Source organism: Heloderma suspectum, chromosome 7 (genome assembly GCF_057233095.1).
Source record: "Heloderma suspectum isolate Gila_16-S chromosome 7, 16-S_ref, whole genome shotgun sequence".
In the NCBI taxonomy this organism is placed as follows: Eukaryota; Metazoa; Chordata; class Lepidosauria; order Squamata; family Helodermatidae; genus Heloderma; species Heloderma suspectum.
Genome location: NC_139464.1, coordinates 25010716 through 25038081, shown reverse-complemented (window position 1 = coordinate 25038081; position 27366 = coordinate 25010716). Strand labels below are relative to the sequence as shown.

The window sequence follows — 27366 nt, the reverse complement described above, 5'->3', positions numbered from 1 at the left end:
CATCTCTGGATATATATTCTACAGGAAGGACAGGGAAGGGCATATTGGAGGAGGTGTTGCTCTGTATGTCAAAGAGGATATAGTGTCGAGCAGACTAGAACACCTAAAAGGGGTAGACTCCTCCACAGAAGTGCTGTGGGTGGCAATACCAGGCTCCAAAACTAATTTAGTTCTAAGAAGGTGCTATTGACCCCCAGACCAAAATGCTCAGGGTGACCTTAAGATGGAAAACAAAATCAGGGAGGCCTCCAAATGAGGAAATGTAATAATCGGTGACTTCAGTTACCCCCACATTAACTGGATAAATGCATGTTCCAGTCACGAGAAATACGTTAAAGTTCCTGATGCCCTAAATGATTGGGCCCTTGAACATTTGGTCATGGAACCAGCCAGAGGGGTGGTGACCTTGGATTTAATCCTAAATGGTGTCACCTAAGACCTAGTACAAGATGTAAATGTTCTTGACCCAGCTGGAAACAATGACCACGGAGCTATAAGATTTAATATATATTTAAGTAGAAAATTGCCCAGGAAGTCCAACAGAGTCACATCTGACTTCAAAAGAGGAAACTTCTCTAAAATGAGGGAACTGATGAAAAGGAAGTTGAAATGGGGAGTCAAGAGGGTTAAATCCCTTCAAGAGGTCATCAGCATTGTTAACAAACAGTATCAAGGAAACTATTAGAGAAAAGAGGGCTTCCTTCAGAAAATGGAAGTCTTTCCCAAGTGAGGAAAACAAAAGGGAGCAAAAAGGCAATGCAAGCAGACAAAAGAGATGCAAAAAAGCATTTTTAAGAGCATATCGCTAACAATATCAAGGCCAACAATAAAGCATTCTTTAAATACATCAGAATCAGGAAACCAGCTAGGGAGGCAGTTGGTCCATTGGATGACAATGGGAGTTAAAGGAGTACTAAAGGAGGATGAGTAGATTGCAGAGAAGCTCAACAAATTCTTTGCATTGGTCGTCACTGCAGAAAATATAGGACAGATACCTGTGCCTGAACTGATGTTTTCAGGAAGGGAGTCTGAGGAACTGAAGCAAATAGTGGTGACAAAAGATGAAGTTCTCAACCTTATTGACAAACTGAAAGTAGATAAATCATTAGACCTATTCGGTATCCATCCTAGAGTTCTTAAAGAACTCAGATATGAAATTGCTGATCTTCTAACCAAAATATGCAACATGTCTCTAAGATCAGCCTCTGTATCCAGAGGACTGGAAGATGGCCAATGTAACACCAATTTTTTAAAAGGGATCCGGGGGGAACGGAAATTACAGGCCGGTTAGGTTAACATCTGTTCTGGGTAAATTGGTTGACAGTATTATTAAAGATAAAATTAGTAAGCATATAGAAGGACAAGCCTTGCTGAAAAAGAATCAACATGGCTTTTGCAAAGGTAAGTCCTATCTCACTAACCTTCTAGAGTTCTTTGAGAGTGTCAGTAAACATACCATGATCCAGTAGACATTGTTTACTTAGACTTCCAAAAGCATTTTGACAAGGTCCCTCAACAAAGTCTCCTGAGCAAACTCAGCAGTCATGGAATAAGAGGCGAGGTTCTCTTATGGATCAGTAACTGGTTAAAGAAAGCAGAGAGTAGGAATAAATGGTAAATTCTCCCAATGGAGGGAAGTAAATAGTGGAGTCCCACAGGGATCAGTATTGGGACCAATGCTCTTCAGTCAGTTTGTTCATAAATGATCTGGAATTAGGAGCGAGCAGTGAAGTGGCCACGTTTGCCGATGGTGGTTAAAACAAAACGGGATTGTGAGGAGCTCCAAAAGGATCTCTCCAAACTGGGAGAAGGGACATCCAAATGGCAAATGCAGTTTAATTTAAGCAAGTGTAAAGTGATGTAGGTTAGGGCAAAAAATCCCAACTTCAGATATAACCTGATGGATCTGAGCTAGCAGTGACTGACCAAGAAAGAGATCTTGGGGTTGTGGTAAACAGCTCGATGAAGATGTCAACCCAGTATGTGGCCGCTGTAAAAAAGGCAAACTCCGTGTTAAGCATAATTAGAAAAGGAATTGAGAATAAAACTGCCAATATCAGACTGCCCCTATACAAATCTATGGTGCGACCATGTTTGGAATACTGAGTACAGTTCTGGTCACCACACGTAAAAAAAGATATTGTAGAACTGGAAAAGTGCAGAAAAGGACAACTAAAATACTCAAGGGGCTCGAGCATCTCCCCTATGAGGGAAGGTTACAACAGCTGGGATTGTTTAGCTTCGAAAAAAGGAGGATAAGGGGAAACATGATAGGGATGTACAAAATTATGTATGGTGTGGAGAAAGTGGATAGGGAGACATTTTTCTCCCTCATAATGCTAGAACCCAGGGTCATCACATGAAGCTGATTGGTGGGAGATTCAGGACAGATAAAATGAAGTACTTCACACAGCGCACAGTTAAGCTATGGAATCTGCTACCACAAAATGTAGTGAGGGCCACGAATTTGGATGGCTTTAAAAGGGGATTAGGCAAATTCCTGGAAGAAAAGGCTATCGGTGATTACTAGTCCTGATGGCTATGTGCTACCTCTAGTGTTAGAGGCAATATGCCTATGTACACCAATTTCTGGGGAACATGTGTGGGAGGGTGCCGTTGCACTTGTGTCCTGCTCACGGGTTCCCTGTCAACAGCTGGTTGGCCACTGTGTGAACAGAATGCTGAAGTAGATGGACCCTTGGTCTGATCCAGCATGGCTCTTCTTATATTCTAAGGCCCACAATGGCGGGCTGTTCAAAATGTTGATTCTCTTTTTGCTACTTGAGCAGATGCTATGTTTAGTGTACATTTGCTAGCACCAGGAGAAACTGAAACCGTTTCTTCACAGCTTTAGAAGGACATAATAAGGATACGACTTGAGGGTCAATACTGTAAAAAAAAGGGGGGGGCTGCAAAAACGTTTCCCTCACTGTTGAATAAAAATGTGGTGGGAAAAGCCTTCGCCTCTGTGCTAAAAGGAATTACCTCATTTTGAGAGTTGCATGCTTTGGGAGCAGCAGGATCAGTAACTCCACTTGGTACATTTTGTTGATCCACTCTTGGTTTGTGAACTGCTTTACATTTCCCATGTCGGGAGCACAGACATTATTTGTAACAATTCCTTCCTGTTGCTTGCTTCGTTCTGCTAGAAAGGGCAAGAATTCTCTCTAAACTGTAGAGTTAGAGTCTCTCTGGGGTGCTTTAACTAAATAAAAGCTCAGTGTCTACAGGCCATCAGTCTTATTCTGTCCCTCATTCACCACTCCCATCACCCGCCCACCCTCAAACTAATCAACCTAGTGCTGGGCGCTTTGAAATGTTTACTGAGAAAACATTTCTGTTTTGACAGACAGCAATTACAGCACCTGGGCTTAAGGCAGATTTTACAGCTCTTTGGGGATCCCTTATGAATAGTCACCGTGAGGCTGGTGCAGATTTCTGCAAACAGGCTTTGAGGCAGAAATTGTGCTTGGAACCCTATTCTGTTAACTGCACGCACAATCACAGTCTCTCCCTCTCTGCTTGGCCACACACATCACTTTTGGAAGAATCGGTTTCTCAGCATAACAGGAACCATCTTAAAGCTGCTCCATACTCTGCATGTAGAGAGAACTATGATATAAAGCAGGCTTTACCCTACCCTCCCATCAGGAGCTGCCTCTTTTTAGATACTAGATTACCTTCCTTCAGTATGTGTGGACTGAAATCTGTTGTGGGCCTGACATCACTTCTGAGATGCAGGTATTTTCATAATCTTATTGCCGTAATAATTTCACAAGTTAAAAGTGAAATGTAGACTGACATACACAATAGCTTGTGTGTTCAGGTTCCCTGTTGATTCCAGCATTTATCATCCATTTCTTCTGCACAGTTATTAGAGAGGGAGCCAGTCATAATAGCTAAAGCAACCTCCATATGCAGAGGCAGTGTAGCTCTGAATACCATGTGCTATGGGGGCAAGCAACAGAAGAGCGAATGCCCAGTTTGTAAACTTTCTAATTCATCTGTTCGAAATGAGATGCTGGAATAGATGGACCTTTAAACATCTGATGTAGTTCTGAGGGATGCAATTATTTTATTTAAAGGTATTTTATACAACGGCTGGACTCCCTCAGTCTTCTGTCCCACACAGGTTGTCTGAAAACATGGTTCCTGTCATGAGAAGCATTCTCCTTCACTGCTTTTGCTTCATTTCTTAAAATATTCACAGCTTCGTGGAGCATGGGTTTCAAAATCTTCCCTGCCTTGGTTTGACTTAAAGGGTATTGCTTGCCATGGTGCTCAAAGATTTTTCTGATACAATTCTTAGACTATCTTCATTGTCCCCATCTGAACTGCATTTTTCCTTTCAAGAATTTGTTACTCTCTTTTTAAGTTAGCCTCATAGACTTTCCATAGTGATGTGCCCAGGATAGAAAATGTGAATGGCTGACCTTCTTGTCAAGCAGTTTTTATTTTTCTCCCTTCGGCATGACCTCTGCTTTGAACATGCACTAGCCTCTGTCTGTGTCTTCAGGAAGGAGAAGGGCTTTCTGTCTTTGAGAATACTGCTCTTTTTGCAGTGAGATGCAAAGGCAGTCATTTCTTTGAGGAACCTGGCAAATCTGGAACCACATGAAAGCTATTAGCATTAATCCCCAATGTATAGCTTGTGGACTGACTGCTGTATCTTCATCACAAAAGAGGCAATGATTTTGTAGGATGCTACTAATCTTTGGTAGGTGGGAGAACGAACATAGACCACTTGTTGCAGCTTTTAACACACCTATGACATTGGGGTTGCAACTAACCCTCAAAGGGCTATAAAAATATGTACAACCTTCCCCTCAAACTGTGCCACTTCATGCTCGATGTATTCTTCTACAATAAAGGGGCAACATACACACACAAATATTTGAGGGTTTGATTAAGATGGCATTAAGTAGGGTCAAATTTGGAATTAATTGCAAGGGGGAGCGAAATATTGTGCATCAAAAGTATTGGAGGATTTAAATAACCCTAACATAGTGAATACTTTCATTTAACTATGTAGTAGTTGGTATATATTTATGCAGCAGTTAAGACATGAAGATGTAAACCCAATAGTAGTTGGGAGGGGGGGTTATTCACACATACAGGGGAATTCGAGTTGAAGGAAGAAAACATGAGTTAAGTATCGGGGCTTTGCAACCCCATTGGGTGTAATCACTGACTCTATCCTTAATAAATTTTTTTAATAAACTGGAGTCATTGTTAAATACATCTCATTTTAATTATTATTAAATTGTGTTGTGTTTGACCCCAATATCTGATCAATAAAGTATTTTTGTAACCATAGGGGAGTTAAACTAGCAAACATAGATTTATGTAGAGTTCCCATTTCTCTACATAAATATTCTGCTATGACTCTGGTTTCTGAATGATCTCCAGCCTTGGTCAACACTAATAGCAATCTCTTGTTTATGAGATAATTGTGAAGTATAATCCTCGTGAAAAATATAATTGTTTGTGGTGTGCAGTAGTCCGAAACCTAGATTACTGTTAAAATAATTGATTTGTAGGTGACAGACACGAATATTAAGAAGTCAAATTCATAGCAGCCAAGTGGTACAATCTTAGTAAGCAAGTCTTCTGAAATTTTTATGCCAATTAATACACAGACCCAGAAAGTGGCTTATTCTTAGATTAGTGTTAAAAATATGCCATACTCTTTAATTTGATGGGGGGGGGGAATAACATATCTAAGAGCAGTGAGGGTATGGAGTATATTAGTACGTTTACTCTGGCACCTTGGAGCCACAGTAGTTTACTTCTGAAACTAGCATTTTAAAGTACAACATCTATGAGGTGAGTGCAAGCTAGCAGCAAAGAATGCTGGTAGGCCTGAGGCCTATTGTTTCTCTAAGTAGTTGCAGGGCTGTCCAGGTGTCCTGATTTAAAAGCTGCTCATTGAGACAGGAAATTGTATCTTGTTCTGAGGTTTACTGTAATAAAGTACATAGTCCTGAGGGATGGTGCTGCTAGGTCCATGAATCAGTTTATGGGCAGGCTGCTCTGACCTCAGCCCAGTGATTTATTCATGTCATTCCACAGCAGGAATGGTAGAAATGTAACCAGCGCATGGTCTTGCCCCCTGGATGAGCCTTTAAGTATGAAGCCAATACATCTCACCGAAGCCAGATCCAAGATGCCCTTGCAGTATGTGTTAGGAATCTGTGAACCAGGGAATCCCTTAAAGTTCCTACAAATAGTTCATAATTTGTAAAGATATGAATGGAGTGTTCCAAAAAAAGTAAAAGTGACTCTTAAAGACTTTTAGGCTGCAATCCTATACCTGCTTACCTTGGGTAAGCCTCATTTCACTCAGTTGTATTGAAGAAGGAGGCCAGTATATATCCCCGAAGCCAAGATGCCTTTGCAGTATGTATTAGGAATCTGTGAATAGGGGAATCCTTCAAAGTTCTCACGTATGGTTCATTATTTGTTAAGATCTGAATAGCTTGTTCAAAAAAATGTAAACGTTACTCTTCAATACTTTTAGGCTGCAATCCTGTACCTGCTTATCCGAATGTAAGCCCCATTACGTTCAGTTGCATTTACTTCAAAGTACACATGCATAGGATTGCACAGTCAGTGAAAAAACAGAGAATTTCAAGTGCAGGGTTATAGGTAATTCAATTTACTGTTATATTTATATCCAGGAATTATTTAGCACTGTGCTGCCATTGTCTTTTACAAAGTAGAACATTAATAATTTTGAAATTCTCATGGTAGAATAGAACTGCATTTTGTGGAAGTTATAGTTGTCAGCCATAGGATAAAGACTTGCAATATTAAAATAATTTCTTCTGATAAAGCCTTAAAATTCTAACATAAAATGCATATATTTTTTTAAAGCTCTGTTTAAGTAACTTATTCTTGGTTTTTCAAATTTTTTTTATTTGATTTGATCCCCACCTTTCTACTAGAAATGGCACTCAAAGCAGCTTACAATAACTAATAAAACATGATGAAAATAGAAATAATATGCAACATCTTTCCAAATCTGAAAACCTAATGCTTGTTCATCAGTCATCACATGATGACAGCAGCTTTAATTGATTTCTTGCATCTGTGAAACAGCCATCATGGATCAAATACCACAGAGTTTTCATATCCCTTAATGCCACCTCAAACACAGTGCTTTTCAATGGCATCATTTCATACTTTCAACTGCAAATCATCAAGCGATAACATATCAAATGATAGCAGCATGGAAGCTGCCTTATACTGAGTCACCATTGGTCAGTCAAGCCCAGTATTGTCAACACTGACTGGCAGCAGCTCTCCAGGATTTCAGGCAGGACTTTTTCCAGCTCTACCTGGAGATACCCAGGATTGGACCTGGAGCCTTCTGTGTGCAAAGCAGGTGCCTTACGACTGAGCTATAGACCCTCCCTGATACGTATGCATGTGTGAGTTGGCCTCAAGTGTTATGTATAGATAAACAGTGACTTTTTATATGTAATATGGATGTTACTTTAAATGTAGATCTGGTAATCAAGAACCTCAGGTATAGAAATAGTTATGAGCTACTGATTACACTTGGAATGATGAGAAAAATACCAAGCAGGATCAGGATGATGACGATGACGATGATGATTTCCTCCATTTATAACCTGCCTATATACAAATATTCTAAGCGGCATACAAAGTTTAAAACAATTTAACAAAAAATTTAATAATAAAAACAACACAGCATAAAAACAGTATATAACAGTCAACAAAGGGAAATGAGAGTTCTAAAAAGGGAAGGCCTGCTGGAATAATAAGAGTCTTTAATTCCCACTTAAAAACCTTCAAAGAAGTCAGCAGGACATTTCAACTGGCAGGTCATTCCACAACTGAGGGGCAGCAAGGGAAATGTACACACTCTGGGTAGCGATGCTTTCAGCAGTTGTTATTACAGGGATGGGAATGTGTGGCTCTCCAAATGTTGTTGGAGTGCAACTGCAATCATCCTTCACCAGTGGCTATGATGCCTAGGGCTGATGGGAGTTGTGGTCCCGCCCACCAGTAACTAGAGGGCCACATGTCCCCCATCCCAGTGTTATTAGAATGAACTAGAAATCTAGGCTGAGATCAGATTAATACATTAAATGTCAAATATTGCTCTGAAAGATCAGGTTTGAATAGTGCAGCTACCAGGCCATATGTAACATGTTAGAATGTCTGAGTAGGACCTGTAACAAAATGTTGCAGTATGGAGAATTCCCATTCAAGGTACCAATCAGGCATCCCATCTTCCAGGATGCTCCATTCCATTCCCCCTCTTTCCTTCCCCACCCCAGTTTTCCATTTTTCTCCATACAGTCAGTCAGCATTCCTTGCCCACTGAACATTCATCATCCCTATTGAGCTCTTTTGGGGTCCCTTCCCCTTATGGGGAGGGGTTTGAAGATTTTTTGTACTTCTGCAAACCCCAAGCCTACTGATACCTCCTCCATGTGTGTGGACAGTGCTGTTTTGGCTGTATAAGGATCCACACTTGGAGAAATAGTACACTATTTAGTCAGTTATGATGTCTCCCAAGTTCAGGCTGGCTTATTGCTGACACGCTGGTCAACTCAGTGGTCAAATATTGTTAGCTGAATATTTGACTGCCATGAAATATTGTTAGGTATTCCATCAAGCTAAGAAAGGTGTCACCTTACTTTTTTTAAATTTCAGCATGGTGTTATTTCTTTAGCAAGAGAAGGAGAGATGGCTGTTTGCCTCTTAGTCCTGCAACAGATGGGGCAAATTTAGCAGCTTAACAATGCTTTTCCTACTGGACATCTGCTATAACTGCAAGCCTCTCCACACAGGAGCCACAAGCAGTCATTAGAGGACCAGCTAGCTGAAAAACTTAACAGAGATGATGATCCAGCTGGTGGACTGGTGTCCAGCCACTAATGCTATTTATTTTGTAGAAACCAATGTTTGTGCAATGTCAAAAGTGTTTGCTAGCACGACAAGTTTCCCAGGAAACACACTGCATGCTTTACTAAAAACCCAAGACTCCTCATAAAACTGTGCATCTGATGAAGTGGACTATAGTCCATGAAAGCTTGTGCCAGAGTAAATCCGTTAGTCTTTAAGGTGCTGCAAGGTCCTTTGTTGTAGTAGACTAACATGGGTACCCTCTGGAAATTAAAGTTAAATAGTAGTTCTCATAATGACCAGCTGGAATTGAAACAGTTCAGGAGGGCCCCCATGAAGCTGGTCTTTCAGTAGCATATCACCTTTGAGCCAGCATCCTTTGATGGAAGGTAGTACTTAGCAAGAGAACTACACTAGCAGCTCACAACCTCCAGGCTCAGATCTGGAAAAGATGAGCAACCTTTAAAGGTTGCTTAAAACATTGTATACTGTAGGTCTATGATCATATAAAACAATAACAAAAGTAGGCCTGAATCATAAGTATTAGGGCTGCAGTGACTAAGTACTTGGGTGGAGATTTTTTTTAATGTATTCATTATCTCTTACATTAATCTTTGCCATGAGCAGTGATTGTATAGTCTGAGAATCTTGGGAATAGGAGGAGGTTCAAACATTGTATGTATGGGAAAGCAAATATTGATTTATTTTTATTTGATTTTAATATATTTATGGAGTTTCTATAGAGATGGTGGAAATAGATTTCAGACATGTGACTACATCATTCTCTTTATTGTGGAGATCTTTTTTCCCTTCTGGCCTAGAAACTTATCATTGTAGTCTTTAAACACAATGCAATTTGAAGTATCTTCAGTTGGCACCATAACAGAGGACTGTTTTCAATTTTAATACAGAATACATACATCTATACTACCTGTTTTGAGTTAGGATAGGGGTGGATATTATGAAATACGGGGGGATGAGACTGTAGCTTGGTTCTAGTGAAGAAAGTAGTACAAGCAGCAGGCCTTTTAACTTGCACAAAAGAAGGTCCCCTGAGCTAGTTTGGGGGGGGCTCTCAGCACAAAGTCCCCTCTGGTGGGCCCTTTCTGTGTCACAGAGGCCCCTGGTGGCTTACATAGCAGTAGTGGCAAACAGCACCAGACACACTCCAATGAGTGCTGGATCTGGGAGTTGCTACCATTTTAATTTCCCACAATGCCCCCGGCATTACATCACTCTGGGACATTGTGTTGAAAAGAAAATGGCAGCAACCCTCAGATCTAGCCACGTAATGCTCATATGAAGACTAGGGGAAAAAAATAAGGAGAGCAGGGCAGTGTTAGCAGTAAGTTACAAACATGAAAAGGTACCATTATATGTTGATGAACATAAATGTGATAAAGCCATTCACATTTTGTTTTTTCAGACAAGAAGCCCTTCTAGCTGCCATTAGTGAAAAAGATGCCAACATTGCTCTGCTGGAGCTGTCGTCCTCCAAGAAAAAAACCCAAGATGAAGTAGCTGCACTAAAACGAGAGAAAGACCGCTTGGTGCAACAGCTAAAGCAACAGGTACAAAAATATTAGGCGTGGCACTGCTGGGCTTGATGGTTAATTTGGTTTGTATGATTTAATATGAGTGAATCAGCCATGCATTTTGTAGCTTGCCTGTGGTAAATGCCCACTGACTACTCCTTCCATCAACACCTACCTTCTCACAGACTGCCTTCCCCAAAACTACCTTAGCATTTGGATATGTTTTCTCCAGGTATGGAGGCTGCATGTTCACATGCTCTCTGGCTTTCTCAGGAAGAGAAAGCACGAAGGGTTGAGATGCTCTTCTTTGAGTTTCTGGTGGGGTCAGGGATTATTCCCCATAGATAGTTATTTGCAAGGGCTAAGTAAGTTGTAGACTTAATAAATGTTGATCATTTTATTTTACTGTGATACTAAGCACATCCTGAACAGGTGGCAGTATGGGCTGTATAAGGATAATAAACTGAAACTGAATTGAGATGAGACAGAAGTGCTGTAGGTAAATCACCTGTCAAACCAGACAAATAGTATTCAGCCTGTTCTAGATGGGGTGACACTGCACATTAAGGCCCATAACTGCTTGGGGGTACTGCTTAATCCAGCACCGATCGGATATGTTGGCTGACAGCAGCTAGCAGTGTTTTTCACCACCTTTAGCTAGTGCACCAGCAGCACCCCTTTTTGGAAAGAGATGATCTTGCCACAGTGATCCATGCTCTAACATCCAGGCTAGATCACTGAAATGCATTGTTTGTGGGGTGCCCTTGAAAAGCATCTGAAAACTTCACCTGGTTCTGGAAGTGGCGGTCAGACTTTTAACAAGGACTTGCCACTGAGCATATTATGTCAGTCTCTAAAGAGCTACATTGGCTATCGGTTTGTTTGGGGGCTGAATTTAAGGTACTGGTCTTGTCCTTTTTCAAATATCGCCTCTCTCCACGTGTACCTACCCAGCAATTAAGATCTTCATCCAAGCCCATCTCCAAGTGCTCTTCCTTTCTAACATTAGGCAGATGGCCATTGGAAAGTCCTTTAAGTGGTGGCGCCCAAATTATGGCATTCCTTTCTTAAGCGGATGTGTCTGGCACCTGTATCACCATCTTTTCCATGCCAGGCAAATCCATCCTCTTCTCTTAGTCTTTTAATGGCATCTGATTTAACCTTTTTAATATACCTGCCCCTCCTGATTTATGATTTTTTAAATATTTATTTATTTATTTATTTATTTACTGGCTTCAAGTTTTGTATTTTATTGAACCTATGCTGCCTGCTACTGTTTTTATCATGGTTTTTTGATGTTTTGATGTTTTATTGTGTTTATTCATTGTGAGCCACCTTTAAACTTCTGTAAATTCAATGGGATATAAATCCTAATATAATTAATTAATAAACCCTCCATAATTCTGTCATATGAATGTTTTTAATTACTAAATATATTGAAGTCCAAAACTATTGGAAATGTTGTAGGGTACGAAATTGTCTCAGGTCTGTCAGGGGACATTAAGATAATATGTGTAAAATAGTGCCTGGAAGGATAGCTGCTTAATTTCCATAGTGGTGTAAGCAAGCACTGGTAGGAAGCCTACATTATTTTCTGGTAAACACCCCACAAGATAATATGAGATGGCTGCATGTGTGGTCCTATATTTAAGATGCTGGCCTAAACTAGCAGGCAACAAGGCTTACCTTCAGAAAAGTTCATGTACTTCATTCAGAGTCTTCAGTTGCATTTTAAATTAGGGTTGTTTTTTCTAAAGGAAGACTGTGACGATTCACTATAAATAATCTTTGTAAATAATATAAAATGTCCACTTATAGAAGGAAAATATTTTAATTTATCTTATTTTGCAAGAGTTTTTATTTTCAGGAAAGAAGCTACCCCATTGCCTCCGTAGTGGCAGCTTAGGAGAACGTTGGTCTTTTTCTTCTTTCTCCTGCTAATACAAACTTTAGAGAAATGCTAGAAGGGAAAATCTCTATTCAGAGAATTGTAGAAGTCACTTAAGCCACTCTCAATGAGCTTTAACTAGGTAATTCCTGTGCCAGTATTTTTTAACTTATTACTTTGCCAGAAAGTTAGCAACAGCTGCCATGTTTGGACAGCCACTGTTGACCCCAAGCCATCACCACCACCACCGTTTGCTTCACATTCACTGCCGTTATGACTAAATTATTACGTTGCCAAGGGCAGCAAATTGGAGCCAAAGACCCTTTCTACCAAAGATTTCTTCTGAAGCACTGGTGCTCTGGTAGCAGTGGTTTTTCACTTAACATTTAATGTTGAACTAAAATGTTTAATGTTTGCACAATTAAGATCTTTTTCCGATAGTTAAAACCAACATTAAAGCAGGTCAGAAATCAACTTTACAATTTGTAATATTCAGCTTTACTGGGAGAGTCATAAATACTGTCACTTTGCAGCAAGATGGCCATACACCAACAAAAGCCTTTGAAACACACTTTAATGTAAAATACATATTCCCATTTCATCATGCTGATCAAATCCTTCTTGACATTTGGCATTTGATATCCATCATCAACAATATGAGAAGGGGAAAAAATTCTAGTATTACAAGAATGTATTATCTGGCACCTTGGTGTACAAGACAAAAGCCTTGTAGATAGTCTGTTATGCATTTATTTATTTTGTTTATTTACAACATTAATATACCACTCCACATCTAAACAGATTCCACAGTGATTAACAATAAAGGATATCAAGATAAAAGAAGTAAAACATCATATTAAAAAGTATTATTTAAAAAAACAGAGTAACAATAAAACCATGGCTGGTCAGTCGAGGAAGGCTTCCTGGAATAAAGCTGTTTTCAGAAGTTTGTTAGGTTTTCATCCCAGAGGTTTAGAATTTCCACTAATGGTGCAATCCTATCCAGATAGTCAGCAGCCTCCACACTCAAAGGCTGCCAAGAATCCAATGCAAGCCACGAGGAGAGCAGCGGTTCTGCACTCCAGCCAACCTGCATTTCTGCTAGACGGGCGATTTTGCCCATCTAGTAGACTCAGAGGGGGAGGGAAGAAGGCTGGGACAGCCATAGGAAATGTACCGCCAGTGTCCCAGTCTCCTTCCCTCCCCTCCCCTGGGAATACCCTCTTTTCCCTTTCTCCATGCTCCATTTTCTGGGTGCGGAGAGGTAGCCAGTATGGTTCTCTCCGCACTGGCAGGGAGGGGGTGGGGAGCACGATTTCCTGGCTCAGAGCCAGGAAACTGAACTACCCAATGCCCCTGCGCCGCCCCCAAGACACTGTCTGGTAGGCATAGGATTCTTAATTTTTAAAAAATCATCTCTGAATACCATCTCTTATAAAGTCCTCTGGTCTGCACTTTTCCGACAAGTCCCCTATCATCTTATTAGCTAGTGTACCATCATTGTTCAGTTTTTCTTGTTTTAGCCATTAGCTTAAAAAGTTAGCTTTAAAAAGTTAAAACCAACCGCAGATAATAGACAACTTTTAAAATACCTTTAAAATACCTATCTGTAGTAAAATGAATAGCATTTTTCCTTAAAAAAAAAAACTCCAGTCAAGATTTGGCTAACTCCAATAAAAATGTGGCAATTTTTCTCACTACCTTTAAATAGTTATTAAACACCAAAATAATTTTTTAATAATTGAGGGACAGAGTTAGTACATACCTCTAAAATGTCAACAAGATACTTTTCCCTTTATAGCCTGCACCAGTGGACAAACAAGTAAATAGTGAGGCAGATCCTCAATTTCATTATCCCTGCAGTAGCAGATGCGTGACTTGTATGGAATCTGAGACAGCCTGTATTGTCTAACATAGCTGTTGGCATCAACTGAAATTTGACAGAAGTATGTTCCCTTCTCAGAATATATTTATCCATTTTCATTAAATGCATATCATTATACAGAATATCAAATGGCTCCGCAGTCTCTCAAACAGAAAAACACTTGTATGCAGTGTTATAACCAGTCTTCATGGTCTCTAACATTTCCACATTTGGAAGCCCCAGAGTCTTCTAGAACTAGTCAGCAGGCATTTTTGCCCCCATAAGACTCTAATTCTACATGCATACTCCAAGGGGCAGGAGGGGCACTGCCCCATTTATTTCCCTTACCACCACAAGGGCAGCAGCAGGAGATACTTGTTTGGGACTGATCACCTCTGTAACTCCTGTGATGGATGTTCTTGCACTTTTGGATGCTGGTCACAAAGGACAAAGCTCTCATTTTGTTAAAGAATGTTTTTTCTTTGCCTTCAGCCACACAGCTGTGGCACAGCAGGTAACTTGCAAGAACTGTCCCAGCTCTGGCAATAGGGCCTTGAATTCAGATGGTCTAAGCCCATACAGTCTAGAACTTATAAAAGATACTATGCTGCTCTCTCAAATTCAGCTTCATGTCACCTAATCAGTCTTTAACTCAATTAGTTCACCAAGAAGTCAAATGGAATTTCCCCCAAATCTCCATGTTAACGCTGATATCAGGGTTAGATCATTTTGATATTCACTGTGCAAGCACAGAAGTAAATTTATCTTTGAAGCAATTCAGCCTATATCCCAGATGATTGCTAGGTAACCAATATAACATCAACTTTTCCATTATGAATTCTGGGAAATGTGGACCTTTCTATAACTTCTGTTCCCCGTTAAGTAGGTATAAAACAAGCCATGTTGAAGAGTCAGTTTTGCTCTGTAAAGGGGAACTCATGCCTCACCAATCTGATAATCTCTTCCCAAAGATCCTTAAGGAAATATAGCAACCATAGCTGAGGGCATGCCCTCTCAGAGTGGAAACTGGTTAAAATATTAAAAACCAAAGCATTTTAATAGTTTTTATTGAGATTATGCTGGTACTGCTAGTTTTGAAATCATTGTTTGGTTTAATGCTTTTAAATTATACACCACTCTGAAAGTCTCAGGACTGAAAAGCAGCTTGTATAGTTTTGTAATAAATAAATGAGATAATAATATCCTTCAGTAGACATAATAGGCAAAAATACAGTATTTGGAATTGGTAAACTTTGGGCTACCTGATGATAGGGGCTAGCAGAAGGACTGACATCATCAGAATATGCTGCTTGTGAACTGCCCTGTAATGTCTGGATGAACACAGAAGACAGAAGAAGACACACCGTTAGAAGACAGAATGCTAATCTAAATGGACCATTGGTCTAATCCCACATGCCTTATTCTGTGGTAGTGTTCTAATAAGGTTTAATTTAGTTGAAAGATCTCCTTGCCGTGCTATATGAGTCTTTGAAGTTTGTCTTTTCTAGTGGGCAGGGGGTGGAGCATAATGAATCACTATATGGCTTTGATCATGGAACTCATGCTTCAAACTTATTAATTCAAACGTATTAATTCAAAGTCTCCAAACATAACACTGCACCAAGATTAGCTCTGAACATGAAAGTGGGGAAGAAGTTCACTAGTCCACCATAGTTAGGGGATTGGGCATCATAATATCTGCACTGTGCCAGATTGGTCAAAGCACAGCACTTATATGTCAGGTTCGGCTTTCTGACACTCTCTGGCAATTTAACACAGATCACAGAGAAGCTTTTTATTGCAGATTGATTAGGTTACAGGTTACACAGATCAACTTTCCAGAGCTTGTGGCAGAGCTTGCAGTGTTTATAATCCCCAGTAAATCAAATAGCCTAGGCAGAGGCTATCAGCACATTGCTTTGTTCAAGAGGCAGTCCCAAGACTAGAATTCATACAGAATCAGAGTCCCAGCAATAAATTGCAAGTCAGAGTCTTAACGACACAAGATTCAAGGCAGACAAGTTGCAGACTCACAATAAGTCCAGGCAAGAAAGTATTCCAAGCAATTAAGAAGACGTTCTCAGCAAAGGCTCTTCCACCTGAGCACCGGCTTAAATACAGAGGAGGGGCTGCTAAATATTCCCTTCTGCCGATCTCTCCTGCAGGGAATCTGGCCCATAAACGATCACTACATCCAAGGGAGTGTCTCTGTTCTGCCCTTTTCAGTTGGTGTTGTAACCTGGGTGACACCAGTGAGGCCCCTCCCCTGCAGAGTCTTCCTCCTGCATGGTTTTCGCATTCCCAGGCGAAATCAGAGGCCTCCTTCGAGGCCACATCTTGCAGCTGTGGCTGATAGGGAGTATCATCCTCCTTCAGCCTGCTATCAGATGGAAAGCTAAGCTCCCAGGCCCCAAGCTTCCTATAACTGAACTGCATTCCCAGTCTTCCTGCTCTAACTGTGAATCAGATTCTGACTCTAAAGCCTTAGGGCCCACAGGGTGCTGGGGCTAGGCCAGACATTATAGCCATAATCACTGTAGAAAGAAATTAATAACGTGACCGGCCTCTGCAGGGTCTGTTTTAGAATTTCAGTTGTCAAAATTAATATAAATAATTGGGTAAGTTAGATTCAGCTACCAAGGAACGACTACATATTTTGTAGTATTCTGTGATGAGTCTCTCCTTCACATTCATATTTGCATTCCTCACACAGTATCACATTCCCGCCCACTCAACTAGCAAATTGGTTACTGTTAAAGAGAGAGGGAGAGTCCTGCCAAAGACATTCTGCTTCTTTAATTTGTGTGTGCATTTGTGTTTAAGCTTGGATGAGGAGAATATTACAGAAACAAGATATGGCATTAGTGTTGTTTTAATTTAAAGTTTCTAGGCATGTAGCTGCAGGAATGAGTTTTAATAAAGAGATGAATTCGTAACAAAGCGTTTAGCATTCACCAGGCCATTCCGGTAAATTGAGCTGCCTGTTCCAGATTGGTTGTCAGTTTTCATGCTGTATTTCTTGTATCACTGAAAGGATGAGGTGCAACTGTCACCATATATTCTGGCCCACTTTAACTGCCCCCACAGGCAGCTTGTTGTCTCATCTGGTTCATGATGGAATAGTGGTTGGGAGGACCCTTCATTTGGGGTTGGAAGGGTGGATAGGACCACTTCAGGGAACAATGCTGAAGGCTGTCTAACAAAGCCCAGATGTTCCGATGAGTGTAAACCACTACACTTGGATTAGAAGTCATAGTTGAGCTCTGCTATAAGTATGAAGAGGGACACATTCTGGAATTAATAGAAGCCATGGAGAGGTAGACTTTCCTGTGATGCTTTCATGATTTGGATTTCTGCGATTTCCCATCACAAACTCTTCAGGATGAAAGCTCCTATCTCTTACTCTTCATTATGATCGTTTAGACCTGTTCATGTTAAAATACAAAGACAAATATAATGTTTTTCAATTTAGCTTATACAGTCAATCAGCTGAGCTCTTGTTCGAATGGCAATTAGAAAGAAATTAGCCACCTGTTTGGTGATATGCAGGACATCCAAAAAACAAATGATGACCAGCCTTTCATCTGGATGCCATGGGAAGTTAGTCAGAAGAGGATAAATTATACAACATCTCAAATCAGAGTAAAAATTCCAGTATAAGAGTACATATGTCAGAGAATCGTGGACTCCTGCTTTACATGGACACAATCTACTTTGAAGTGGAATTTTCAAAAATCTGCCCTGGAGTAAGTCTTGCAAGTATGAATGCTCTGCATTCTGTATGAATTGATTACCCCAGACCAAAGCTCCTATCTACATGTTTGTTGACATTCAAAGAACTCTTAGAGCAATGAAGCAAACCTTCCCTAGGAAGAGAAGGTTACAAACAGAACAGTAGCTTGCTGAAGAATCAACTTCAGGGGTGTGTGTTTTGGACAGGGGTTGAGCAGCCACAGCTTGAAGGAATCTCGCACTCGCTGAAGCGTATATTGATTACCCCAACCTTCAAAGTACAACACTTCTTGTGGCTTACTTTCATCAGCAATGATAAGAAGGGATTCAGCACATAATGCCAAATATGAGTGATGTTGATGGCAAAGAAGATAACTCCATTGTTTTAATTCTTTATGACAATTGAACTTACAGGTGGAGACAACTTCACTGAAAAGTACCTTACTGTCTGCTTCTGTCATGTTCAAAAAGATTTGTCTGTCAGACGATGTGGATTAAGCAGCGCCTATGCTCTGTTAGCCTATGCTTTCTCACCAGCAGCCTCAGGTTTTCAATGAAGTTGCTGGAATTTTGCCAGGAAAGTAGTGGAAAGGACACCTGGAAGCAACTGTGTCAGTGGCCAAGGCCAACCTATTTTTCAACAGTTCAGCTAATCCATACAAAGAGTAGCTGCCAAAGTCAGTGGGTATTTTTCACCAGAGATTTTCTGAAGTCCATTCCTCTCCTTAAGTTTACAGGAATAGGTTAATTTAAGTGGCCCACAATCCCTACAGGAATGTAACAGAAATGAAACGTGCATGTTCCAACCAATACTCGGTGTTGAGGTGTCATTCTTCGTGACACCTCTGCACATTTCACAATAAAGTAACTGATGTGATGCTTCAACAGTACTTATGATAGTGTACAATGTGGAGCGTATGAAGCCAGTAAAATGCTGACAAACAAAAGAACAATGTGAGAATTGAAAAGCTGTCCTGTTATGAAGCAATATAAATTGTACGTAGTATTTGTATATTATTTATAAATTAAATTGCTTTTCAAATATTTCAATACTCAAGGCAACTTGCAACTTTAAAATATATATACAGAAATCAATACAAACTTAAATCAAATGTATACATTCAACAGGGTACAGTAAATAAAGTATTTCAAATAAAAAGTTTTTCACTTCCTAGTGAAATAAGGGGGCAAGTATGACCTGCTGAGGGAAGGAGTTCTACAACGTGGGTGCCACAGCTGGCCAAATGCTGCTCTGTACCCTATCAGATCTAATTACAGTTACCACAATTTGTGAGCTAACATTTTGAAGCTTAATCCAGACAAGATGGAAGTGCTCCTGGTCAGTAGGACTGCTGATTAGCAATAGGAGCCATGTTCGGAAATCACTTTAAGCCATGGTGGCTTAATAAGCTACTCACAGTTGCTTATTTTTGAAATAGTTCACAATGCCGTGCCACATGACTGGTCTAATAAACTATCATGAGTAGCTTATTAAACTACTGTGCACAATCTCAGTCATCCCCCCCCATCCCGCTGCAGTTCCCCCGCCCGAGCAGTGGTGCTGTTTCACCCATTGACAACATTACAGCATCCTGTTTTAACCTTCCACAATATCCCAATGAGAGGGGGGAGGTATGGGGTGAAGTACAGGGCTCAATTCAGCACTTCCAGCATCACCCCAACAAGGGGATGGTGGATCGTGGATCTAAAGCACTGGAAGTTTGCAGGATCGGGACCAAACTTCATACACAGCCTCCCTTAGTTGGGAGGCACCTGTCACACCATAGAAACCTGCACGATTACTCAAAAAGGAGAGGAAATCCCGTGTTGACCAAAAAGGTGGTGGTGGCAGCTATAACACCTTGGAAGTTCGTAGTATCAGGACCAAACTTCACACACAGCCTCCCCTAGTCAGGAAGCACCCAACGCACCATAAAAACCCTGCACAATTACTCACAAAGGAGCAGAAATCCCATGTGCCCTAAAAAGGGGGTGGCAGCTATAATACCTTGGAGGTTTGCAGGATCAGGACTAAACTTCACATGCAGCCTCTCCTAGTTGGGAAGCACCTGATGAACCATCAAAACCTTGCAAAATTACCCTAGAGGAGGTAACATCCCAGGTGCAACAAAAAGGGAGTGGCATAAACAAACCCTTGGGGAGGTTGCAGGATCGGGACAAAACCCTCAATTGCACATTTCCCCCCATAGCCATTGCTGGTATAGACACCTTTATTGTCCAAAATCCACAACAGTAAAGGAGTTTTGCATTTCACACACACACACACCCTCCCAGACATTGCTGGCAGAGCCGTTTCTGTTCGCTGAAGCTCTAAAGCAAAATTGCGCAACGCCTCCCCATACCCACTGCTGACAGGAAGCTTTTATTGTCTCAAAGCGCTTTAGCGTTACAGCGGAGTTGCGCATTTCACACACACACACACACACACACACACACCCTTGTTGGCAGCATCACTTCTGTTCGCTATAGCACTTTAGCGCTAAAGCAAAATTGCGCAAAAGTGAAATTGTGCAAAAGTGCAGTTGCGAATCCACACACACACACACACAGCCATTTTGCTTCTTCAGGGAAAAGTGACCAGAGAAGGAAAAAGAGGGTGGGAGCTGTAACTCCCTGACAGTTTGCTGGAATGGGGCGAAAGTGCACAGGTGGGGTGCCTTCACAGGGAACCTCTAGATGCTGTAGTGGATTATTGCGGAATTGTACTTCTTCATGGAAAAGGGAGCAGTTCTTTCTCTATTCCCCTATTTCCCAAGTTGCACACTTTCAAAGTAGCAATCAGGGAAGCCTATCATTGTATAACTTCACTACAACAGGGTAGTGTGATAGCCCGAGGCTGTCATTGCACTAGAGGAAAGCTGTCATTTTGTAACTGTAGTGCAGTATCAGGGAAGGCTGTGCTTGTTTAGCTGCAGTTGTCCCTAGGCTGCTTATCAGATCTCAGAAAAAGAGCTCTGCAGGCTGGAGCAGAGCGGCCACAACAGTTTTGACTGCTCTTGCCAGGAAACTTGTGGGCAATCAGAATAAGCCACACTGAGCATCAGACAACACAATAACCCACAGTGGGTTAAATAACCCTTACTGCGGACCGTGGGTTAGCAGAGTGGCTTATTTTGGCCAAATAACCCAAAATCGTGGATTTAAAAATTCCTGACAGACAACACGATAACAAACAATTAGTTAAGCCCATTGTGGGTTATCGTGTCGTCCGAACCCAGACAGGGATACACATGTTTGGGTGGGTTTGTTTGTTTGTTTGTTTATTCATTTCATTTCTATACTGCTCAATAGCCGAAACTCTCTGGGCGGTTCACAAAAATTAAAACCACACAGCACACAATAAAACAATTTAAAATATATAGAACATTAAAACCACAATATAACAATACAACCACAGTAAAACCTAGCAGCAGTGCAGGAGTTTAAAATACAGATTTAAAACAGCAAAGTTAAAAGTCTAGAAAGCTAAAATGCCAAAATGCTTGGGAAAATAAAAAGGTCTTCACCTGGCGCCGAAAGGAATACAATGTAGGTGCCAGGCAAACCTCACTAGGGAGCTCATTCCAGAGCCAGGGTGCCAAAGCAGAAAAAGCCCTCCTCCTAGTAGCCACACGCCTCACTTCCTTTGGCAGGGGTCACAGAGAAGGGCCACTGACGATGATCTTAAGGTCCGGGCAGGCACATATGGGAGGAGACGATCCTTCAGATAAGCTGGTCCCAAGCTGTTAAGGGCTTTAAATGTTAATATCGGGCCGCGGTGGCTTAGTGGTTAAGACGCTGAACTGCAGACTGGAAGGTCGGCAGGTCAGCAGTTCGAGACCCGAGTGCTGCGTGATGGAGTGAGCGCCCGTCTTCAGTCCCAGCTTCTGCCAACCTAGCAGTTCGAAAGCAAGAAATTGCAAGTAGATAAATAGGTACTGCCTCGGCGGGAAAGGTAACAGCATTCCGTGCACCTCGGTGTTCAGTCATGCCGGCCACATGACCACAGAAGCGTCTTCGGACAGCGCTGGCTCTTCAGCTTAGAAACGGGGATGAGCACCGCACCCTAGAGTCGGACACGACTGGTTGGGGACACCTTTACCCCTTTTTATCGGGCCCGGAAATGGACTGGCAGCCAGTGCAGCTGAAAAAGTACTGGTGTAATATGAGCTCTCAGGCCAGTCCCTGTTAACAATCTTGCTGCCCTATTTTGGACCAGCTGAAGTTTCCGGACCGTTTTCAAAGGCAGCCCCACGTATAATGCATTGCAGTAATCCAAACGAGAAGTTATCAGAGCATGGTTAACTGTAGCTAGGCTATCTCTGTCCAGATAAGGGCGTAGTTGGTATACCAGCTTAAGCTGATAAAAAGTGCTCCGTGCCACTGAGTTCACCTGTGCCTCAAGTGACAGTTCTGGATCCAAGAGCAGTCCCAAACTACAAACGTGATCCTTTAGGGGGAGTGCAACCCCCTCCAGAACAGGTTGAATATCACCTAGCCGGGCAGACGAACCACCCACTAACGGTACCTCTGTCTTGTCTGGATTGCACTCTCCTGGGTTGCACTCCCCTCAAAAATTCCATTGTGAGATTTATTAAATAATGCCACAGGTTCCCTATTTTCTTTAGGCAGAGCCATTATTTTCCTTCTAATATCTTCACATTAGAGAAACTTACCTGACATGACATGATCTGTGTGCATAATATACAAAAGTGCCAGAATAAACTTGATAGCTTGCTTGAGCATGCTGTTACTATCTATGGGAAGTCAAAGCCATAATCCAACTCTGTTAGTTTTATACCGTAGCCCATCTTGAACAACCAGTGAATGTCTTCCTATGGGTTTACCTCTTTGATTTCATCATTTGTGCATAATTTATTAGTATCAAGAGCTAGTATAATGGCTAGGGAACTGAGTTATGGACCAATAAGTCCCTGGTTCAATTATTTCCTCTGCTGTGAACTCACTTGGTGACCTTAGGTAAGCCATTATTTCTCAACCCCAGGCCATCATCTCCTTTATGGTATGGTTCTGCCTTTCAGGATTATTGAGATAATGTATGTAAAGCACTTTGAACACTCTTAAACACTACACATGTGTTGCTTCTATAATATACAAATTAAACAAAGCTGTTTAGCTAGGTGCTCTGATAGTGCATTAGCTTGCTCTCCTCTCCCATCCCCAGCCCCAAAGTCTTACACAAAATCCCTTCTCTATACCTTTGATTCTGAAACAAGAATGCTAAATTGCTGTCAACTTCTGATGTTCAAACCGTCTTCTTAAATCTCCCAGAAAACATACATGTATATATTTGTTAAAACTGGAAGACGGTGCTCTATGTAATAAGTATCCTGATAGTTTTAAAATCCATATTTTCTGTTTCTGTATCCCAAAAGGAGGCAGCTTAGGTTTCAATGACTTGTGTTTAATTGGAGTTAGAAGAATCCATCATCTGGGAAATCTGGATTCAAATCAGCTCCTTTTTGACCATCTGTTCCATGTTTCTCCTCATTATTTCCAGATGCTTAAACTACTACAAAATTCTGATATAACTTTTGTTTCTTCTTCCCCTCCCAATAATCAAACCTGATTTGTCCTTCCCACTGCAGGTTTTCTGCCTTTTATGATACTGGAGGGATTTTATAAACTTTTGGATTTCCTGATCCTTCTCAAAACCTCCAGTTACCAATAAATCAGCCAAGGATTCCGGCCTTTTTATATTAGCTCCTTCATCCCTACTTCTTCTGCTTCTGTCTATGATTTGTGATACTACTTCAGCTGGCTTTCTGACCTTAGAATAACACTGTAATCAAGGATGAGAGAAAGGCATAAGACTGAAAAAATGATTCGGATTTCTTTTGTTTAGGGGAGGTTGTTCTCTCCCCTCCCCCAGGTGACTATATGGAGGTGTATTATTCTAATATGAATAATACACCATTTTTGGTGTATTATTTTTGCATGACCTTTGCTTGGAGTGGCTGACTGATATGATGTGCTATATTCTCTGTCAGTAAATATAAAAGCCAGTTCCAGGATTGATTCCATCACTGGAACATCACACTGAGAAACTGAACCAAGCGGAGGACTATGCAAATTGTGGTTGGCTTGGTTCCCAGTGGATCTCAATCAGTTCTGTGGAACAGAACAAATGAAGGGTAATCTGTGCCTCAAGTACTGAAGGTCGGGGTCGTTCCATATCAGGTCCCTTTCTCCTCCCCTGCCTATCATAACAATGAGTATTTCACTAGCCAGGAAGTATGGGAGGAAGCAATGTGTGTGGGTATATTGCCTCCCTCCACCTTTCCTTCTCCCTTCCTCAGCCCAAAAGTGCAAGGAATGCCAGAGTAAAAGGGACTTCCGCTTTTCCTTCCAAAAGGCCCCTACTCTGTCCGCAAAATGTTCTGAATAATTACCTAGTAAAAATAAATAACAGACTGGAGCTAGATAAACTCCAAATTCATGTAAATCACTTAGAGGGATTTTGGCGGTGGTTTGTGTAATATGTGAAGTGCTGTTTCTCCTTTTTTATGTCTAAATGTATCTGATTTTAACAGAGGGGAATGTTCGCCTCAGCAGCAACGTAAAAAAAAAGGTCAGAAGTTAAAATGTAACTAAAATTGCCATTTGGCTTTATCTGAATTTTTTAAGGCTTGACATGCTTAAAAAAAAAAGGGATGTATCGTAGTGCTTTTATCATATACAATTGGTAGAAAAGATGGACATGAATTCTCAGTGCCTCTATAAAGAATTTGTGGTGACCATGTAAATGGACAAGAAACCAGTGGACAAAAGATGTATGGGTAGTGTGGATAGACTGCTACTTTGCCTGTAGTCCTTCCAGAGTGATTGTATGGAAAGAGGAATTTTCTCTTTATGTCTTATATGGGAAATACGGTGTGCTTTGTTCCTGTTAATGCAAGGATCAGCTAGCAGTACTAAGAAAATATCTAATACAAATGTAGGGGCATGCCCCAAAATACATACTTTGTGTTGTGAAGCCACTGTAGAAATGCACTCACCATAAATTTATATGTGCATTTGTCTACTCAGATCTAGCTAATGGAAAACTGGTTCTGGGTGTTTGATTCAGAAGCTGACTGTACACTGCACTGACTTGCTGGGAGGCTTGTGATGGCAAAAACCCATCTCATGGGGGGAGGGGGGCAGTTTTTTCAGCTCTTTAAAAATTGAGTGTTTTTTCTCTCCTTTTAAAAAAATAGTGCCAAGCAAATGTGAAATTGGATCATTTAGTAAGCAGCACTTTAAAAAAGAGTAGACAACCCACTTGAAGCATATGGGAGACAGGTGTAAAAGACATATGAATAAGCATTGGATTCACCAATAAGTATTTATCAGTGAATCAAAAGTATTTATCAGTGAATCAAATATTATCAAAAGAATTCTGGAGAAATTGAGAAGCTGTGCTATATTGGGTGCCTGAAGAAACCCATGGCTAGTTCTCTTTCTAAGGCACATCTGTATGCACCCACTATAGCATAGCTGATCTCTCTTCCTGCTACTCCAGAAAGTAGCGTTACTGTGCTTCTCCAACAGATATTACAAAGACACTTGGTAATATTAAAGAATAGAATTTAGAAAAGTCTGTGCTCCTTTTTTTTAATTCAGCCAACTTTAATTATGTCTCTGCCAGAGGCACAAATAGTCTTGTTTCTTTAAATAATGTTGCTATCAGCACTGTTTATATGATGCAGACACAGGCACATTCATGTGTACGTACAGAGCTGTTCCTAGGCTCCTGCGGACAGGCTGTGTTAAGCTGACATTGAGCAGTCCCCATCACTTTAGAATCCAGGAATTTGTATCTTTTGGTAGAGGGTTTTTTCCTTGCAAGGAACAGTTCCTGGAATTGGGACTGAGGATGGGGGTGGATGGTCTTGTCTGCCTATGCAGGACCCTTTGAAGCTGCAGGCAAATTGCTAGGTCATAGAGTAACAAAATGTTGGACTAAAAAAAGCTCCGGAGAAAATGTGAGTGTTGATCAGCTTCAGTGGGATTTGCAGCCATTTCAGTTAATTCCTAGCTGCCTAAAATAAGGTTGCATTTTTAGATAAGCATTGTTGTGCAAAGCTTTCTTTTTCTTTCTTAAAAACAGCGTGTTGAGATTATAGAGCCTTTTTTATTGAAGTCTGAATAATTCACCAGTAAATCAGTGGTGTCAGAACCAGACATCCTCTTTTTGGATGTGATAGGAGCGATGATATAAAACTGTTGTAATTGTCTGAGACCTCTTCACCATGCTTTTATGATAAAGTTCTTTTCACATTGCCTCCGAGTAATTGTCACTTTGTCCAATGTTGTTAATAGCACTGTCATTAGAGAAACTAGTCTGTCTTTAAAGCTTCAGATAGCAGCTACAATAGATAATAAACTGCAATTTCAAGTGTGCAAAATTGGAATGAAAGCCATCATAACTTCTATAGCTGTTAGATTGGTCAATGTAATTCCAATTTATGTATGTAAGGTAAGATTTGCCCTCAACCAAACAAGCACAGTTTGACACACCAAACCAAAAATAATCTACCATACATGTATTATTCACTGTGAAGTGCTTGATAATTCCTTCCATTTTTGCAGCCATAGGAAGCAAGAACAGACATATTAGCCCTTGGATGGCCACCATACGGGACTAGTGTCAGGGGTTGTATCATTGGACACCTTCCAAGACTCGCACCCCAGCAGAAGACCCACTGCCAGGCCTCTACCCCTGTGCCTCTTCCTCCTGGATTTCTCTGCCTGTTTGCCTGCCCTTTCCAAGCATGTGATCAGCAACAAGAGCAGCAGCCTCCACTTGCCTTGCCCTCTTTTTCTGGGCAGTGTTGCAGTATGGGCCCAGAGGGAGAGGAAAATTGAATAGGCATTGATGACAGTGGTGAGGAGTCCCATCCAGGCCTCGCAAGGGCCTCACAAAACCTGGGGCTGGCATGGTTACCATACATAGTTGATGAGCTATGTTTGACTACGCATGTCCCAAGTTATGGAGACCTGCCATAAACTATCCAGCAGAGGTGAAACCGAGCTGAGATTCATTTATTTTAAGCATGAATTTCCCAAGTCCCTACAGTATATTAGCACTAATTATAACCATAGGTGGCTATAAAAAAATATTGTAAATTTTCTTCTTCTTACATTATTGTTTTGCTACATATTAGATGTCAATTTAGATACACAGCAGTATAACACTGTACAGCACTGGCCCATATTTTTGTATACGCTGGCTATCACTGAAGTATGTGTGACAGCTGAACTGTATCTTATAACTTCTACCTGCAAGTTGATCTGTACTTCTCAGCTTTCCTTCAGTTGGCAAAATATCCTGTGTTTTGGATCCAAATTGCCTATTTTCATTAATTTACTTAGTGCTAGAAAATCCAGATGAGGAAATTGAAATTATAGACAACTTTACTGACACATCATTAATTTTAGTATTGTTTAGATCTTCTTGCCAC

At 40.9% G+C, this 27366-nt stretch overlaps 1 protein-coding gene across 8 annotated transcripts in view; it reads left to right on the top strand.

Annotated features, from left to right (window-relative positions):
* The window catches only part of ERC1 (ELKS/RAB6-interacting/CAST family member 1), a 274951-nt gene that overhangs the window by 184394 nt on the left and 63191 nt on the right, over positions 1 to 27366 (top strand). For all 8 annotated transcript variants that reach the window (XM_084809321.1, XM_084809326.1, XM_084809327.1 and 5 more), the window contains one exon: positions 10307 to 10451. In XM_084809321.1, coding sequence (XP_084665447.1) covers positions 10307 to 10451 — 145 coding nt within the window. The remainder of the gene's footprint in view (positions 1 to 10306; positions 10452 to 27366) is intronic.